At 41.4% G+C, this 19,144-nt stretch overlaps 1 protein-coding gene across 4 annotated transcripts; it reads right to left on the reverse strand.

Annotated features, from left to right (window-relative positions):
- Positions 1-103: 103 nt before the first annotated feature.
- On the reverse strand, positions 104-18,790 carry ago3b (argonaute RISC catalytic component 3b). Of its 4 annotated transcripts, none has more exons than XM_078267046.1 (20): positions 18,633-18,790; positions 18,177-18,458; positions 14,719-14,902; positions 14,400-14,520; positions 13,916-14,124; positions 12,695-12,831; positions 12,085-12,219; positions 11,709-11,796; positions 11,466-11,613; positions 10,884-11,003; positions 10,665-10,787; positions 9,762-9,895; positions 9,142-9,326; positions 8,751-8,910; positions 7,491-7,581; positions 6,859-7,053; positions 6,518-6,652; positions 6,194-6,295; positions 5,355-5,554; positions 104-4,929 (listed from the first exon to the last, which is right to left on the reverse strand). In XM_078267046.1, exons 2-20 carry the CDS (start codon positions 18,193-18,195, stop codon positions 4,821-4,823), a joined length of 2,595 nt encoding a protein of 864 aa, XP_078123172.1. In that variant the 5' UTR covers positions 18,196-18,458; positions 18,633-18,790; the 3' UTR covers positions 104-4,820. The 4 variants fall into 4 exon arrangements, with proteins under 4 accessions (XP_078123172.1, XP_078123170.1, XP_078123171.1 ...); XM_078267044.1 differs by having other exon boundaries at positions 9,762-9,928; XM_078267045.1 differs by having other exon boundaries at positions 10,644-10,787.
- Between the last annotated feature and the right edge of the window lie 354 nt (positions 18,791-19,144).

Here is a 19,144-nt window from a genome sequence, read left to right on the forward strand (position 1 = left end):
AAGGGAGGCATCATGTCCCTGTAGAAATAAAGAGAAATAAATAATGCTACATAACGTCTAAACTGAGCTACTCGTTACCTACAGAGCCATGAGTGTTCCCCTATTTATTTTTTATTATTTAGAAATGTTAGTTTTTAGGTTGTGCTTGAGTGCCCGTTAACTAAACTGATCCCCACAGGTCTTTTGGTCCTGTCAGCTCCACACTGATCAGTTCTGCATATCTTGTGTTTCTTGGCATATGTCAGAGGTATCCACACACACACACACACACACACACACTCACAAAACAAAAACAGTATTGTCATGTATCAATATATACTTATCAACGTAGACTCAGGCCCCTGCGCCCATTCTGCAAGTTAAGATTTCTTTGATTTACTGGTTGTTGTTTTTTCAGCACCATCAAGAAAGGCACAGTCTGTTAACGGACAAAATCGGTCCGAGGATGAACTCTCAACCCTCCTCCCTTTATTAAATATGCAAGATAGTTTGCAGCACGTGCATTGACAAATGTCTTAAACATGATCAAATTCAAAGTTCACTTCTTTGATGAGCTTCTGAGATGATAAAATAACAGCAGAGAGAGGTCTTCACAGGTCGTCTTTACAGAGGAGGGTTGATGGTTCATCCGATCACTTACGTGACAAAACGATCCCCGACAGTCTCCACAAAGCAGGTCGACGCAGCAAACGCATCAGTTTCGCTTTTCACACAAGTAAACCTATTGCATTATCAAATTTGGAAAAATGATCACAGACCACTACGATTATTAAACGCCATATTTCGATACAGCTTCTGCTTCAAATAGGACTTTGTTAGAAAAAATAAGTGGTGCGTGCATTACATTAATATCTCTACATATAAATATCTCAATTCGTACTTAAAAATGCTTTGATTTTTTCGAGGACAAAAGGCATCTGATGTACAGGACTGTAGGACACAAAGCCCTGCCAACGGGCTCTAGAGGTTGATTTACTGTATGTTTACTGTACGTGGCGGTAAAAGGGGAATAAGGCTCCATATAGACTTTCAAAAACAAGCAGAACACTAGCCAACAATGTTAAACATGCCCACAACTAATTTTCTTCAAGTAAAATCAAATGCTGGTAATGTCTGACATTAAGAAACCGCTTCAACATGACAACAAACACAGAGGGGGGACAAACTCTTCTGATATTTTTAGAATTAAAATGTTTTAGGCGACTTCAAACAAGAATCACGTCCGTTTAACCATAAACACACGCATCTCTTTAAGTGCAGTAAAATACCATTATCCTCTTAATCTCTGTAATAATATATAGCCTATATGTATCTGATGCTTTATTAAATACATGTTTTCTTATAGCAGCTTAGGTTTGGTTCTGGTGACATGTGGCTAGCACAGTTAGCAGTACAGAGCACATCAGCTCGATGCTGTAAGGCCTCTCCAAGTCCTCCACCCCCCCCCACCCCACCCCACCCCGACCAGGCACATTGGTTTGGTCCAAGTGATGAAACCTGAAGGCTTCGTCTGTATCGACTATACTGCAAGGCCATGACAGACCACCCTCAACAGTTGGGCATGGAAAAACTAAAGAAATTCTGGCATCAATGACCGATTAAAAAGGCATAAAAAAATATCGACAAACTTCATAATCTTGGATTCTAGCTAGTAGATGTCCTTTTATACATTATTTGGGATCGATAAGTCACCGGTGTGTCCAAATGTAGCACAAAATCTGTTCCTTACTGCATAATGACTGAAAGTAATAATGAAAGCTTAAAAAATCTAGAGCTGTAATGATCAATCGATGAACAAAAAAAAAAACTGCAACCATTTCGATCATCGATTAATCTGTTTAGTAATTTTTCAAGCAAAAAATGCCAAACATTCTGATAAATTCATGGTTTTCTTCTTTCTGTCATATATATGATAGTAAACTGTTTATCTTTGGAGTTTTAGACTGTTGGTCGGTCAAAACACGACATCTGATGCATCTTGTTGGACTGTGGGAATTTATAACATTTTTCATTTTCTGATAGTTCATAGGCAAAACGATTAATTGATGGTGAAAATACTCATTAGTGGCAGCCCTACTCAGAACTGTTGAAGTACTGAAACCAGGTCTAGAGACACCCAGCCCCAGACTTCCTCTGAAAACGAATGCAACAAAGCTACTGCAGGTGATAAAGAGTGACTAGAAGAGATCTGAATATGAAGTCTTCGACTGGCAGCGAGTCCTGTCAGTAGACGGTCACTGACTGGAAGAAACACCTGCTCACAAACTCACATCTATAAGTGCATCTTACTGAAGGCCAGAGAAGCAACGAATGGGATTAATTAGATTTTTGTTTCCCTCTTTGTGATCTTAACATAACAAGCTTTGTTTGTTGAGATCATGGCATAATAACGAATTATTATAAAAAAAAAAAAAAACGATGGAAAAATTATACTTGAAACTTAGTGGCGACTTAATTATGTACACCTGTACAATATAAGACAACAGCTCTGCCATCTATCTATCTTTACAAAGTTTATAATTGTTCAGTTTTTGTTGATATCAGAAATGTGTAAATTAAATGTTATTATGGTATGTTTATTATTGAGGTCATAGTTAGTGATGGCGGTGTTGTACTGCATTACATTCAAAAGGTGTTTCTTCCACACAATCATAATCTATATCCTCAATATTCAATTACATAATGTACCTAACACCTCTGAGACAGTGTCAACAAAGAAATGTAATTTATGGGCATCATAAAAAACTTACGGCAGAACAAATGTTGGATGGTAATTGTACAGGTGTACCATAATAAAATGGTCACCGAGTGTGTGTTTAGATCATGAAATAAGATTTTATCGCGATGATTCTTTAGTAATGAGACCTTGAGAATATTTTGTAATGTTATACATTTTTATCAAAACAACAAGAAATGTTAGCCCGATTAAATTGCCATTTTGTTTCTCTTCATTGCGTCTATTTGACCAAATCAGAGATGTGGGCGGCAAGTGAAAAAGTCGAGAACTTAAAGGCTAAGAATGTTTAATAAAAACTAGAGCTTGGGTAAATGGGAGTATGTGCATTTCCTTTACTGATAAAACTACTTTTTCTTAAGATCATCATAATGGGAGAAAACAGCTTTCCGTATTTTATAACCATTGTAAGCTTTGTGTTTTTGTGTGCTGATGAAACATTTGAATGATTTCCACAAAAGCGCATTCCAACTCTGATCACAGAATATTTTGTGATCACAAGAAAACAAAGCCCGTTTTGGCGATATGGAAGTATTAATAATAGCACACAAACTTGCGGCATGCATTGAGATCAACGGTCCAGCCTCTCAGCCTCTCGTGTCAGGCAGTGCAGTGTTTTTACAGTACGCTGGGATTCGGAAAGTGTTTCATTAAATGTACTACCAGAGGCACCCAAACCTACATGCGATTAAAAACCTTCCATCCAACCAACAGTTCACTCTCCAACCAAATCAGGCACTTCGTTTACTATCTCCAAACACCATTAGACCTCACAGCTGATCCTCACGCATGCAGCACCAGTCCTACTTGCCAAATACCGTGCATTCCTCAATCCAAGGGTCATTGTCACTTGCCCAACCTCACTCATCGACAATTTGACCACACGAATACTCATCGAAAACATTCAGCATTGAACCCGCTCTCTCTGCATTAACACCTTATTGCACCGAAGGAGTTCTTGACAACTAAATTGGTCAGTTTCTCGTGTAAAAACTGGGAAAAGTCAAAAGGTTTGTCGTCGTCAGAAGATATAAACTGTCTGCTCTGCTCTACTGCCGAATGGAAATTAAACTTAAAAAGAAAAACTCATAAATAGCAAGAGGAACAAAACACACAAACGTTTGGTATAACACAAGCTGATCTAAGTAAGAGAAGTTTAGAACTGTCCATTTCGCACCCATGGCATTGTATTCTAACAGTCATCTTTATGCACCTCGCCTTGCAGTAAGGCTTCGAGCGATACACAATGCGTCATCGATGGCTGTAGGTGGCCTTGTTTAAAAATAAAGATTAAGATATCATTCATTGTCTGTGTTCAGAGTGCAGAGTTATGCTTCTTACGGTCTGGCTGAATGACTGTGAGGAACCATTGGTTTTAAAGGGAGACAGAAGAGTAACCGCTAAGGCAGCCTGCCGTTTTTGAGGGGAGAAAAAGGCGAAGCTTTTGTTTTTTACGAGCATACTCGAATAACATGTTGCCATGGCAATCACACATTAGTTCGACAGAGAAATAACACATACAGTATTGTATCTAGACAAGCTGAAAACTCACAAACAAACATGTAAAACCGACTACAATATAAACCAGCAACATTAGGCTCAACGTGAGGCTACGGAGCAAGTCAGGTCCTCACTGGTTCTGCTTACATCCATGCACCAAAAAATCATCAGTTTTTGTATTCCCTGCTGCTCCGCCATTCTTATAAACACAGGGAGAGGGGGAGGGAGGGGGGGGCGAAATAAACTGTCAAAACTGGGGAGGCGAATATGAGACTTGCTAGCTTTAGAAAGAAGACAGAATCCATTGTGATTTAAGTACAGCAGAGGAGGTGAGAGAGATGCGTGGGCAGTAGCACAGAAACAATTGGCTGGTTTCAAATTGCATAATGTGGCTGTAACTCCTCTCTGGCTTATTATTACATCCTTACGCAACCTGCGGTCGCAGCCGTCGTCATCGAGTGCTCCAGTGACCAAAGCTGCACCAGCACGAGGAGAGGGGGGGGTCACTCTGTGTGATGAGACGAGGCGGCTGATGGAAGTCGGACACTAAAAGACTGGGAAAGATGGAGGGATGTAGGGGGAGCGTTCAGGCGAAATACATGGTCGTCAGTGTGTCGTGGTGGATCTGAACAGCCTTGGCCAGCGCCTGGGGGTCCCTGCCGTTACTCTGCCCTGAGACGTGGCTGCCCTCCGCACTGTCAGGAGGAAATGACAGCGGGAAACATTGTAAAAAATAAAAATAAAATAAAAAAACTAGATTTTGCCATTAAGTAATCTGCACTAAAAAGTGAATTCCACTTAAAAAATGTATCAAGTAAATTCCTGCTACATAAAAAAAAAAGGTGTGTTAAAGCTACTTCATGGTACAAAAAGTAAATAAAAGAAATTGATATTCTTAAGTCATTACGACATATTACAACTTCCCTAGCGACTAACTCAGTAGCTCAGGGTTGTGCGAGCTCACCTCGTCACACTTTATACAATGAAATGTTCTGAATACATTTGTATTGAATTTTCCAGCTGGTACTATACTTGATATTCTAGTTGCTTTTTCACACATGCTTAAGTTGTTGTTATCTGACATTAAATCTAACTTAAAACGTAAAGTGTTTCTCCCCACCTGTCGTGTTCTTTGTCAACCAGGTGGTAGCGGGCACGGAAGGCCACCAGGTGGGCGTAGTAAGCCGGTGCTGGGATGGAGACGGAGCGCGTGCAGCGGACGTAGGTGTGGCACAGCTGGTAGGTGAGGAGCTGGAACTCGTCGCCGGTGAAACAGTTGTCGTCCCACAGAACGTGGTAGTGGGAAGGCCGGCTCGTACCCTGGAGGGAGGGAAGCCAAATTAATCGCACCCAAGAGAAGGCAGCTCCATGGAGAGAGGACAAACAATGAGCGGCTAAAATCAGGTGGAGCGGGGGAGTCCTGGTTGCTGGAAAGTTCATCCAACCACTGCTGCTGAAGTGTGGTTGTTGAGGAAGATAAAATATCCCTTGAAATTATTTCGCTGGTTGGTCTAAGTATGCATACCATACAGTAAGCACAATAGTTCAATCAGTTTAAAGACATTTTCAGTATAGCTTGAAAAAGGCCTTAAAGCCACAATCTGAAAACCACAAGTGTACTACAGTAATTTCAGTATGTGCAGTTAAAGGTAATGCAAACATAGGAAGGAATACCTATGTTATTGCACCATGCTATTCTGCCCCGAACTCTGACTTCAAAAAGTGAGAACATCATTATTAGTTTTCACCCTCATGGCCCAAAATTTAAAAAAAAATCATCTCACTCGTCTTTGTCTTGAGTTATTTTTTAAGAGCAATGATATTTTCATCCTGCAATGAATCAAATCACTATAAAACTATGGTGCTCGATGTTATTGGTTGTTTTTTCAGTAAGTTTAGGGTTTCCAGTGATTTTGCCTGACAGTCTGGGTCTGACAGTCTTCGACCCACGAAGCCTACCTGGATTCCAGCGTGACTGCAGAGGTAAAAGTCAAACTCGTAGGGGTGGGTGATGTCTGTGTCCACCGTGGTGCCGGCAGGAATGTTTCCACTTCGTCCAACCTGCGAGATCATTTAACAAATTGATTTAAGAGAAGTTCAAACTGCCTGAAAAATCCCCTTCATAAGCCTTAGCAGTGACCCTGATACCGAATCCTTCTTTAATCTCCCTTTTTCCCCCGTTGGTAGATAACCCAATTAACCAAATCAAGTGAGTAGGGCAGCCATAATGATTACAAGACTCTCAGAGTACCACTGGTATTGTCATTCCTTTGTGTTACTCACCCGCTCGTTGCGATCTGCACAGAAGAGACGCGTGTGATGGCGTTTCTGTACTACTATGTAAGTAATTCCCGGCTGGTATTCCTTCTCTAGACTGATGCAGGCCTCCCTGATGGCCAGCAGCTCATAGTACAGCACCTGCACGGAAAAACACAAAAAGTTGATGCAGAGGCAGATTGAAGAGTAAGATTTAGACATCTACTACATAGCAGAATAACTTTACTAATATTAAGACAACCTGCAGCTTGTCACGACCTTAAGATCCTGTGCTCACTCCATAAAAAAAAGAAACAAACATTAAAAGATTTAAGCAGAATTATTATTATTTTTTGTTTTTTTTATACTTGTCTGAACTGTCCCTCTGACACTCCGTCCCTGTAGAAGATTATCCTGGTTGGCTTGTAGCGGGTAGATTTGTAGAACTGGATCAAGAGCTCTCGCACCATGGAGGCTAAGTCCTGGATGACCTCCTGTCTGGGCCGCTGGACCCGCACCGTAGCGCAGTACCTGCTGGGGTGGGCGTCCATGCTGCCCACCACCTGTAGAGGCACAACACCAGTCAAATGTATCAGAAACGCAATTATATGCAAAAGCATTGTAACTTAAGAGCATTGAGGAAACAATGTTTCTGTCCTTTCCACCAAAGAATGTAAGTAATACAACAACACTAAATTACAGTTGTAATATGGTATAAACACTCAAATTAGGCCCTAAGATTATATATTGAACACTGTTCTGTACTGGGAGTCTGTTTTTGTCGGTATCAGCAGGGGGAAAAAGCTACAGCCAGGCTTTTAAACATACAGCTTTGTACTGCATTAACAGTGCTAAGGGTCGAAATAACCAATCAACAGTAGCACCAAAATAGTTACTCAAAGTCTGAAATTATTTAAGGGAGAGTAAAATTTGACTGATACGAGTTTTGTTAAGTGAAGAGAAAATACGAAATTGTTGGCCAAAAAACTAAGAGTCTCACCGCTGCAATAGATGGCTTTTTCCCATCTCCTGCTGGAGGATGAGTGACATCAGCCCCGAGGAAGATGACAGGCTGCTGGAACACAGAGGGCCTGGATGGACAACAAGAGGCTCAACATTATCTCACGGTCAATCTGTCATGTTGCAACAGTCTTTTAGACAGCCAACAGATCACAGGCAAAGAGATCACAGAGTAAGCCAAAAAAAAAAAGAATGATGTTAATGTGACAAAAATATATGTAAATGCTAATAAAAAGATAAGCCCCAGCAGCAAGAACCCAGAAGGTCTTCATAGCGCTCAACAGCGTGGTTCCGGAAGTAAAAATCCCAATGATTTTCTCCATAAGGGTTTTGATTATCAGCCATAATGTCTAAACCAGGGTTCTTCAATGTTTTTTATGCCAAGGACCCCCTTAACAGAGTGAGGTGGAGCAGGGACCCCCTACTACATATTATATCAAATTAAGTTGCATATTAAATTGAGCCTACAATAATGTGTAGGGCAGCCTAAAGCCTTTACACATACATTTATAGTGCATAATACCTTGTTGGCATGATATTATCAATTATGTTACAATGTTAAAAATGCATGTGGCAGAGTTCATCCTTATTAACTGCGGATGGCTATATTAGTGATTACCTATAGGCCAGTAATCCTATCATCAATGGGTTGTTTTTTTTCCACAAATAGGCTGATTTATATTTGCTAATATGTTGGATTCACGTTAAGACATTTTCATTCAGGCCCCGGACCCCCTGTTGAAGATCTCTGGTCTAAACCATCCGAGGCAGACTGACCACAAGCTACGAGGTTGTGTAAGGAAAGTTTCTGCTCCTGTAAAAAGCCAGAGGTCCGTATGAAATCCAACTTGTATTAAGAAAAACATGTTTTAATCGCGATCTTATGGAGAAAAACTACACTACCCACAATCCTAAGCGTAACAGCGACGTCTGTGATTGGTCCAACTTGCTGTTACCATGGAAACGTTTACCGTATCCCAGGAAACCGCGAACGGCTAGGTTGAGATTCTAACATTCAAGTCTATGATAGTTTCTCTACACAGTCTTGTACCTTTGCCTTTTTCAAGATGTTTTTTTGTTTTATATTCACAATTCATCTTGTAGCTGGTTGGCTTGGTTTCAGGCTTCAAACTCTTTATATAAGCAATTTCTGAAACCTCAATGAAACAACTGAATGGGGGGGGGAACACTTCCTGGAACCAGAGCCATTAAAAAGCTCTATTTGCTGTGTTAATTTTACCGTTGGTGTGGAACCAGGATGTTGTTGATGCCTCCCAGCTTGACGTTGATCTTGAGGCAGAGGTTTGAGAGGGTCTGGGGGGACGTCTTCACTACGTTCTTCACCTGCACACACTGAGTGGCCATGCCAAGGAGGGTGTCACCCACCCGCTTAACCTCAGCTGTGGGTAGGAGAGATTGGATATTCGTTTGACTCTGCCATCACTGTTTACTGTGTGTAGTTAAATGCCTCACAGTAGCCTCACTTCATTCATAATATGAATGAAGCGAGGCTACTTTATGTTTGTCTAGCAGAAGCCTAGAGGCCAGAGGTTTAGTACCAACCTTTCTATGACTGACTTCTTGATTTCGTTTTTTTGTTACTGTTGTTTTAGGAATAGTTACTTTTGTACCATAGACAGGTGTTTTCCCAGGCAGGATTACGATGATGAGCTGCAGCCCGGCGTAGGTGTTCTTCAGGTGTCTGAACATGGGCTCCACGCTGTCGGCTCCCTGGGCGTATTTACAGAAACACGGCTGGCCTTGGATTGGCATCCCAGCATCCTTTGAGATTTTACGTAGCTGGTCAGTGAAGCTCCTGAGCATGAAGAAAAAGAAAATTGCCATACACAAAGACTTGTTTTAATGTAACTGCCAGCAGAACATGGATTTATTGTGATCTATGGATGGAAAGTCTGCAATTCTACTTGTCCTGTGAAGAGTAACTAATCTGTGATCAAACTATATATTTATTTTTTTTATTCTTAAAAAAAAAAAAGATTTTCTGAAACTGAAATACCCTAGTATAATTAATCTAAATTAATCTATGTTAAACTCTTTAATCCTTAAAATAAAGACCTTGTTCTCTATTTATTTAAATACATTTGACTGGTTTCTTTAAAAGGAGAGATTTTCTTCATAGCTTCCAGATCCTTTTTTGGTTCACATACAAATATGTGTATTATCTTACCTTTAATCATCCTTTAAGTTTTACCACTCCAACTAAACAAAAAATTTCCCTTTGTGAACTCACTTAAGGATCTCTTCTCTGCACTGCCTCTGGGTGGCAAAGCAGGCGATGGCCCACATCTTGATCTCCACTCCCGTGTGAAACTGCTTCCCCCTCATGTCCCACACCCCGTGGCTGGGTGTGGCCACCGTGCGGTTCTGCAAGGACAGTGCAGGGTTGATCTGCTGGGACTGGCAGTCACACAAACACATACAGTACAAAAGGGACATAGACAATGCATGGATTTAAAGATTCAAATGATTCAGGCAGCCAGTGGGATCTCAAGATCAAGGCCTACAGATTATTTGATAGGATGACAGTGATTGATTGGCTGATCATGGCATTGGAGAAAAATTCTTTTTTTTAAATTTATTTTGTCTGTGGTTGCTTCTGATTGGCTCATGCATTTAGCGTGTATTGCGGAACAAAAAATGTTTATGGCAGACATGCAAAACAGAGACCTGATGTCCTACAACATCATGCATGCGTATAAAACAGATAAAACAACAGCAAATTCTAAAAGTAGAAGTTCACGGACAAAAAGAAGAGAAAAGATGCGAGAGATGTAAACAGAAAGAACTGTGGTTTACAGTGTGGGCACATCAAATGTGAGGAAAAACTATAGATTGTTATTACAGGCTTTGGCCTATTTAAAATGTTGGTCAAACTGATGAACGAGTTTCACGATACATGTCACTGATCACTACTAAAGTATCATAATATCATCAGAGTTTTTGGTTTTGGGGCTGAGATTCCAAACCACCAAATGTCAAGTCAGTATTATTATTCCAATTTCAGTTTTCTAGACAAGCTGGAGGAACCCCTGCTGTCTCAAAGACACACACAGAGACATGTTGAGAGACAGAGCCAGACAAGCAAATGAAGCGTGATTTAAAGGGAAGGTACCATAAATGGTTCAGAGCTCACCCTGCCGCCATACTGCAGCATGGGGGCCGGCAGGACGCGACCCGTCACCTGAGCCATCTCGTCTCGCACGCGGAACTGAAACTCCTGGACGAACGGGTCGGCCTCGTAATTTGCACTCCTCACCTGAGAGGAAAGAACATTATTTTTTTATTCAACAGGAAAAAGGCACAAAAAGAGCAAGCTTTGTGCCGTTTTATCTCTCATCCACAGGATACTCACCAGCCTGCTGATCTCCTCCTGTCTGTCTGGTGCAGAGCGGGCTGTTGCTTTGATCATGGTCGACGTCTGGTTGTCGGTTAGCTTTTTAATGCAGCGCTGTCCAGGTACAATGTTGCACACCTAAATAGAAAAACGGAAGTTTAGGATAATCCATCTTTTAACCCTGCCTGACATTGTGTTCACGTTAGCCGATTTCTTGTGCGATTTAGCCATTTACTGTTGACACGGCAGCTGCAGTAGCGGTTGGAGCAGTAAACTTATTAACGTTTACTTTTTTCTGTCACTGTATGTCATAAATGATCTGAACAAATCTGAGATGTGGGCTGCAATTTAGAGGTCTGGAACTAGGCTAAAGTTGACACATTCTGAGACTCAACATCATCAAGTAATGTGTTGGATACTTAAATGTGATTTATTATTGATGGTACTGATTGTATTTGGATATTCCTGGTTTATGAGTAAAAGAAGAAATGAGCTTTGACTGTCTGAAACAGACGGGTATTTTCTTTACTGATTTAACTCCCAAATACAAATTTTACTAGCATTTGGCAGTGGAATCATACAGTTACCATCAGTCCTTACCTCCAGGGGCAGGTAGGTGTGTTTCTGTTCCTGGCCCACCTGCAGACAAGGCAGGTGGGGGTACTTCAGCTGCAGGCTGTACTTCTCTCTGAAGTATTGCGCCACTGTACGTTCAACTGTTTGACCGCTCTCAAGCTGCAACGGAAATCTGTGGATTTTAAGGCAACAAGAATCTCATGTTCATGTGAGTCAAGCTTTGATTGTGAGTTAACAGCAACTGGGGTGCTGTATGTAGAAACGTACGTCTGGAGGCTGGCAGGGCGTCGGGTTACATTGCAGACTCTGTACTTCCTGCGCATGGTTCCACAGTGTGTCACTTCCACTTTAAGACCTGTGAAGATGGTGGAATAAGCTTCAGCAACTTTTAAGTGACTAAAGCTTTTATTCATAGAGTGGAACAACTTAATAGGCTTAAATGCCTACTTCACCAAGGTGCAGCTTTCATCTGTACCACCTTTATGCATTAAATAAACGGTCAAAACATACAAAGCATCCAACAATGAATAGTCTACCAACATCAGAAAGCGGCAGTAGTTTCAACACCACACAAAGCCGTGCAGGGCAAGGCCTCGTAATGCAGCATAGTGACAACATGCGTGGCCTTTCCTTGGTGACATACCTTTGATCTCTTTGGTGAACTTGACCCTGTGGGAGTCAGTGAGAGGGCGGGGCTGCTCGTCAATGTTGTGAATGTCCAGGACCTCACACATGAACTGGATGACTGGCTGGGCTTTATAAAAAGCTGTGGCTGACACTGAAAAGATACGGGACGAGATCAAAATCACTAAGGCAATAGCTCAGCTAGAGGTGGATGAGAGTTTATTTAGAGCCATGAAGCACACACGCTGCTTTTTGCATAAACACTGGAAACGGGGGAACAGCTAGCATGGCTCTGTCCAGAGGGTGCTGATGACTAGTATAATAGTCCAGCTCATAACCCCATGTAAAACCACAAAGTGTTGTTTTTAATCCTGTAAGAAAAACAATATCCAACGAGTTAATTACTGAATTTTAAAAAGGTGCTGGTAGATGGATTTTGAATCCTTTGGACAGAGTGAGGCTAGCCGTTTCCCCCTGTTTCCAGTCTTTATGCTAAGCAGATTCTGATTATAGCCTTATGTTTACTGCACATTGATTTTCTCATTCAACTCTCAGCAAGAAAGTGAATGAGCGTATTTCCCAAAATGTCAAACTATTCCCTGTTCCCAGGTTCCACAGTGCTTACTCACCATCAATGTTGAGCATCATTTTCCACATGGCTGGCCGTACTGACTGGTGGAAGCCAAACCAAACCTCTCTACCTCCACCAAGTGGGTGGTCGTAGCCCTCTGGGGAGGAGAAGAAGGATCGTCCGACAGGCGTGTACCTGATGAGGACAGAGAGGTTCACAAAAGGTGACACAAAGGTTAGTAGAGCATGAAAATAAAACTCTCCCCGGGATTTTTGTTGTATTTCATGTGTGGTTCACTGGGTGCAGCATAACACAAGTGCTGCCTGATTTATAGATCCGCTCATGTTACTAAAAGCCATTTTGGTGAATGCCTAATGGCATATATTGAGGTAGATTACATAAAAAGATGCTTTTAATCCATATGTCCATGTTCTATTCAAATCGCACGTGGGCCACCAAACATACTAAATTATATATATATATATATATATATATATATATACACACACACACACACACACCTGTGGTATTGCAGGGTGCATACTAGAGATGGCCCGATACCATTTTTTGCTTCCCGATACCGATACCTGAACTTGCGTATTGGCCAATACCGAGTACTGATCTGATACCAGTGTGTCATATATTTTATTATGTTTTAACAACTGTATACTACTATCCTGTATGGATGTGATATTATTTCTATATTTGTTGTCAGTCTGGCTCTGGTTAAACTATTCGTGAAACATGAACAATGAATGCCACAGAACTTTCTTCTATTCTGCAGTTTGTCAGTTATAACGGATAAAGAACATAAATAAACTACTTTAACGTAGATTTTCTTTAGGGCTTCATTACGTGGTATCGGATCGGTGCATTAACTCCAGTACTTCCCGATACCAATACCAGCGATTTAGGCAGTATCGGAGCCGATACCGATACTGGTATCGGTACATCTCTAGTGCATACATGTTTCCACCAAATTGCATCTGTTACAATACGTGACAACTTTGTGGTTGAAATACTGCATAATAAATTAAGGGAGCTATACAGTAGCTCCAGGATACAACTATCTTTGGATCACATTTCATGACCAGAAGAAATCTCTCGCGCTTAATTCAGTGCCGTTTAGATCAAACTTGTATCTTCATCTTCCTGTCATTGACACTGAAACTGTAATATATCATGACTTGAAGTGTTTTGGTCAAGTTATAATACTTTATCAAACTTTAAATTTTAAAAAAAAAGAAGTGATTATCCCAAACATGTAGCTTAAACTCACTTCATGGAGGGCAAGTGTCGAAGAACGACGTCCACGGCGTGAACAGGGTTGGTGCTGATGGGTTTTTCCAGGTTCACCGGCTCGGCCACACCACGTCCCGTCAAGACTTCATGGAGCATGTGCCAGCTGACCAATGACACAAACTTAATGGTAACTTTAAATGGGCGGTCCTTCCCACCGTCACCTGGCAGGGTGACATCCAGATCGACCTGAAGAGGAAAATAAGATTTATTGTGGCTTACTGATCAATGATTCTTTTTAAAAAAGCATCCAAACATTACTTTAGCTTTGGTATAATGCCGTTTTTAGGTGCGAGTCTATTTTCAGGAAGTCTCATTGATAAGAAGACAAGAAAAGCTGACTTGAGCAGCCATTCACACAAAACCTGTGATCTTGACACTCTCTCGAGCTAAACTGTGATTTTTTTTCCGTTCGCCCGGACAACAGAACACACCAGCATCCAAACTTTAGTGCAGAGTCTTACCCCACCGGTGGCGACAGGAAGTGGGGTAGCAGTGTAGAGGCTTCTCTTCCCATCGTAAACTGGCAGACAGTCGCCAAAGATGGTCACCTTGAAATGCTGAACCATGGAGTCCACCACCTCCCTGAAAAGACCACCAGGGGAAATACATATCGCTACAATCAACATACAGTAGGAATCTAGGCTGACGTAGCTCAAAGACAATGTAGGCATTAAAACAAAGTGTTGTTATTTGTATTTTTAATAAGTATTAGCTCGCCCTCTCATCGACTTTACAGTCAAACTGGTCAACAGTTTGTATAGAACAGCTCTTTTCTGTCACCTGTTGACCCGGCGAGGGCATTTATCAGGCTTGATGTCCACCTCATACAGATAGACGTCGATCTTGGGTATATCCACTTGGAAGCAGTTGGCCAGAAGCTTAATGGGCTTCCCAAGGGTGCCAAAGCCAGGTCGCCTTGGCAACGCAAATAAAGCTTGGGCTTCAGCGGCTGCTCCATCGTCTCCTAAAACAACACACAGCAAAAATAAATAAGTAAAATAGTTGACATCACTCTTTCTAGATACATGAAAAACATTGTTGTAAAAGTAATTTGAATATTCTTGTATATTACAATATCTATCTTGATAATTCAAAAGTGCAGTGTGCGGACTAGAAATGAATGCTAACGTTGCGCTATACTGTTTGTGTTGGACGTAGGTAGGCAAGTGTTCACTGACACGAACCGTATCTACGATCGGCATTTATATCAATTCTGCACCATCTGTGTCCCAACGTTCAACGTCCCAAAACAGCTGAAACAGAACCCGGACCAGTAATCATGAATGTGATCTCCCCTTTCAAAACAAGCTCTGAGAGGAAGGAAGTGGTTAATAAGGAGGAAAGAGCAGACAGCGGGTGCTGAGATTAAAGATGGTCAGGGACGTTAAATTGCCTCATGTCAAACTGACAAAACTGAAACAAGCGGGCCAACGCTGTATTCCCCACATCAATCTGATAATGACCGTATAAAAAGGTTACAGAGTTAGATGACATTTGGAATAAAGACCAGCTCAGTGGTCACAGACTTCTCCTGACTGACATGGCCTTTGCCAGACGTGATGAGAAGTAGGCGGGTGACGCACCACGCCAATCTGACACCAATTTTCAGAAATGCCAAACTGGAAAGTACTTGGTAAAAAAAAAAAAAGAAACTCACACAACCACACAATTTCCATAAATGTGACTCAGAGGATCCACACACGTACACACAATGTACTATGTGACATAAGGTCTGCACACCGAGCCGTTAAAATATGGCTTTGTTTGTAATAAGAGAAAAAAATAAAATAAAAAAGTGTACGGCTGAAAAAAAAAAGCAATGATGAATGTGGCCATGAAATAAGTACGACAGAGCAGCTGTGGGTGGAAAATATTAAATAGTTTCAGCTCCCGTCAGGATCAAGGGCTGACCCTGGACCTGCCCTGACGAGGTATCATTCAGTAAAAGACTGCACTTTCTGCTCATACGTCCCCAGGTCGCTTCCTCCCCTGTGCCGTTTCCATGGCAATGGCACCCATGTTACTACAGTTTCTCCATGGCAACTAAAGGTATGCTGACGGGAGGAGGAAAAACAGGTGCACACAGATCAGTCTCATTCATCGTGGAGGTCCGGTGACAAAAACTATTTGAAATATAGCTTTTAAAACTATATCTTACTTTAGTTTGATGTCATTGCGATTGCAGTTTTCTGTATTTATTGATTACTTACTTTATTATGTGATAAAATATTGGTTATCTCCTGCGTATAACTTATTTTAAGTACCGGGTGTAATTAATCTGTTTTTACTATTTCTGCCCTGATAAAGCCGGTCTGCCTAAAAGCGATTACGTCATGTTTCGATTCTATTTCTTTACTTTTATGCAAAAACTAAAGAATGGCAAATCAAAAAGTGACAAAAGGAATTTCAACCTTGGATTTCTTTCTGACACTGTAAAGACCAAATGATTAATCAATTAGTCAAAAACATGTTTGTTTGTTGCAGCCCTAAACCAGATTAACTGTCAGGGAACTTGAGAGATCTAAAACATATATAAGAACATTAAGTGGCTTTTTACACAGGGACACAGTAGATTTAAAATGACAACTTTCAAAAAGGTGAAATAACACACAGACAAACGATAAAAGAACAACCCCAGAGTTTTGTTAACACAAAACATGGGTGATGGATGTTTGCAAGATGAATATGAAGACAAATCTGAGGCTGATCTGTGTGCTTCAAACAGCAGACTTTTAAGAAACAACACCGCTACCACGCTTTTACCCCTCAATTCATTAAATAGGAAGATTACTCTAACAGCCCATTACCATCGTGCTCGCACAGTGTCCTATAATTGATCATTTCAGCCTCAACAATGGGAAGATTGACCTGTAGAAGCAACATAAAAAGTTTTCCTGGTGGATCAGCTGCAAGTCATACTAATCAAGGAACATTAAGCTGCCCTCAATGTGCCTGTTAGAGAGAAAAAGCTCCACATTGGGAGTTGAACACACATGTATCAGTGAGGACATTAGGAGGATACGACAAGTCCAGAATTTTCAATTGGAGCAGAAACACATGGTCAATTATTGATTAGTCAATTGACAGAAAATGAATTACCAAACACTCACTGGTTCCATCAGCTTCTCAAATGTGAGGACTTGCTCTTTATATCATTATTCATTTAATATTTTGGGAGTTTGGACCCTTGGTCAGAAACAAGCTCTTTGATGGCATCCCCTTAGGCTCTGGGACATTGTGATGGGATGTTTTACTGGTTTTAACATTTATTATACCAATCAAAATAATTGAAAACGTAACTGAGAAATGATACTGAAAATAACTTAGTTGCGACCCTACTTTCAAAAATACCTGTTCCACAGATTTTACAAGTACAGGCACCGTTGATAAATCTGTTATGTTTAAACTAAACATAAATGAGCTTATTCATCAAAGTCTGACTTGTTTCTTTTTTTTCTAAATCTATGTTACTTTCTGATAAAGCTTTGTTCTGCTCATTAGGTGAAAAAAGGGTAGAGAATAAATGAGTTAGTTTCAGTGAACCAGTCCCCTCCCAGTCCACCACTGGCCCCAACAACATCAATAATATACATGCTGTGATTCACAATTTGTGCCCGTTGGCAAGTAAAATGACTGTCCTGCCATGCTCAATTGATTTGTAATTAACAGAGACAGCGGTTAACTGAACATTATTCAATAACTAGGGTAACTATGGCAGCAGCTGGTGTGAAAGGCTGACACACACACACACACACACACACACACACACACACACACACACACACACACACACACACACACACACACACACACACACGGCTTCACGTACACCTGACGACGGGATCTCCACCTGCATTTGACAGCCGGCAAAGAATGACGTTGACAATACAAGTAACCTGTGAGACTGGTTTGGCGCATATGCACACAGACACAAACCGAGGCGCAAAAATGACCGGTAAAACACCGCAGAGGACCAATCAACCCAGTATATTATGCCTGTTGTGGCTGGAAATGGGAATTTGAATTACGTTTTCAAGCTGAGCTGCTTTTGCACCAGTGTCCATGATAGCCTGACAACTTATTTAACCACCATGTTAACGACTTAGATCAACTTGCAGCCCCCAAATGCTCAATCATGGGTGTCTAACTTGTGTCTAGCACTGCACACTGTCTGCAAATAACTCATGTGCAGCACCTGAACACCAAATTAAGCATGGCGGTTAGTAGAGGAATCCCACCTGTTGTTCCGATTTCCATTCATGAGGTCTCTGTCCGGATGACCCGGCACCCAGTGATTACTTCTCCTGCGCAGATTAAAACTTGACTATAGATCCGCCGACTATACGCCTCTCCCCGGCTACGCGACTCTCTGCTCCGCGGTCGCTGATTTGGAACCGGGCCGCTTGGGGGGGGTCCCCTCGACTGGAAGTCTTCTCCCCCGACCTTCCTTACCGCAACTGACAACTTAAAGTTGTACAAAATGTCCCAGCGTTCGTCCTTTGAAGCTCTTTCTGTTGTATCTGAAAGAAAAACAATGTTATGCTCAGTGTCGGAAATGTTTTTGACAGTTTGAACACGGAGTTGGTTACATTTCACTGATAGTCGTTAGCAGCGGTGGGTAAGCTAACAGCGATAGTTAGCTTTAGCCGACGACAACTAGCAACTCGACACACAAGACTGTTATGGATATTTACCCGGTCAGTGGCTGAATTAGTCCTCCCGGTTGGTTAACGTGACAATCCGGTGTTCTTCTTCTTTATCAAACAGATATGAGGGCTTTTCTGCCCCGGCGTCCTCCTCGGTATTGGCGAGTAACCGGTCTGAAATCTGCACTTACACCGCCCTCTAGCTCACAAATGTAAAGTTTGCGAGAATAGAAAATCAAGACTTCCGGCATGCTCTTTCATGATAAAAGCATGAATAACAAAACAAATGTTGCCAGGCAGATGTTTTAGCATTTGTCTTAGAGCTATTATTGTTCTACACACAGACACACACACACACACACATACAGACACACAGACATACACGCACGCACACACACACACACACACACACACACACACACACACACACACACACACACACACAATCAGTGGTGGAATGTACATTAACTCAAATATTTTAGTTTTATTTGACATATATAACTACTGGCTGCTTTTCAGATTAAACTTTAACATACAAACCGTGTGATCAGTTTGTAAAA

Source organism: Sander vitreus, chromosome 14 (assembly GCF_031162955.1).
Source record: "Sander vitreus isolate 19-12246 chromosome 14, sanVit1, whole genome shotgun sequence".
Lineage (NCBI taxonomy): Eukaryota > Metazoa > Chordata > Actinopteri > Perciformes > Percidae > Sander > Sander vitreus.

What these genes read in the sequence shown, in the direction of transcription:
- ago3b (XM_078267043.1), bottom strand. An exon ending in TTCCTGTCGCCACCGGTGGG is followed by an intron (nt 14,125 to 14,399) that starts GTAAGACTCTGC and finishes TTTCCTCTTCAG; the next exon opens with GTCGATCTGGATGTCACCCT. An exon ending in AGGAGGAGATCAGCAGGCTG is followed by an intron (nt 10,788 to 10,883) that starts GTGAGTATCCTG and finishes CTTTCCTCTCAG; the next exon opens with GTGAGGAGTGCAAATTACGA.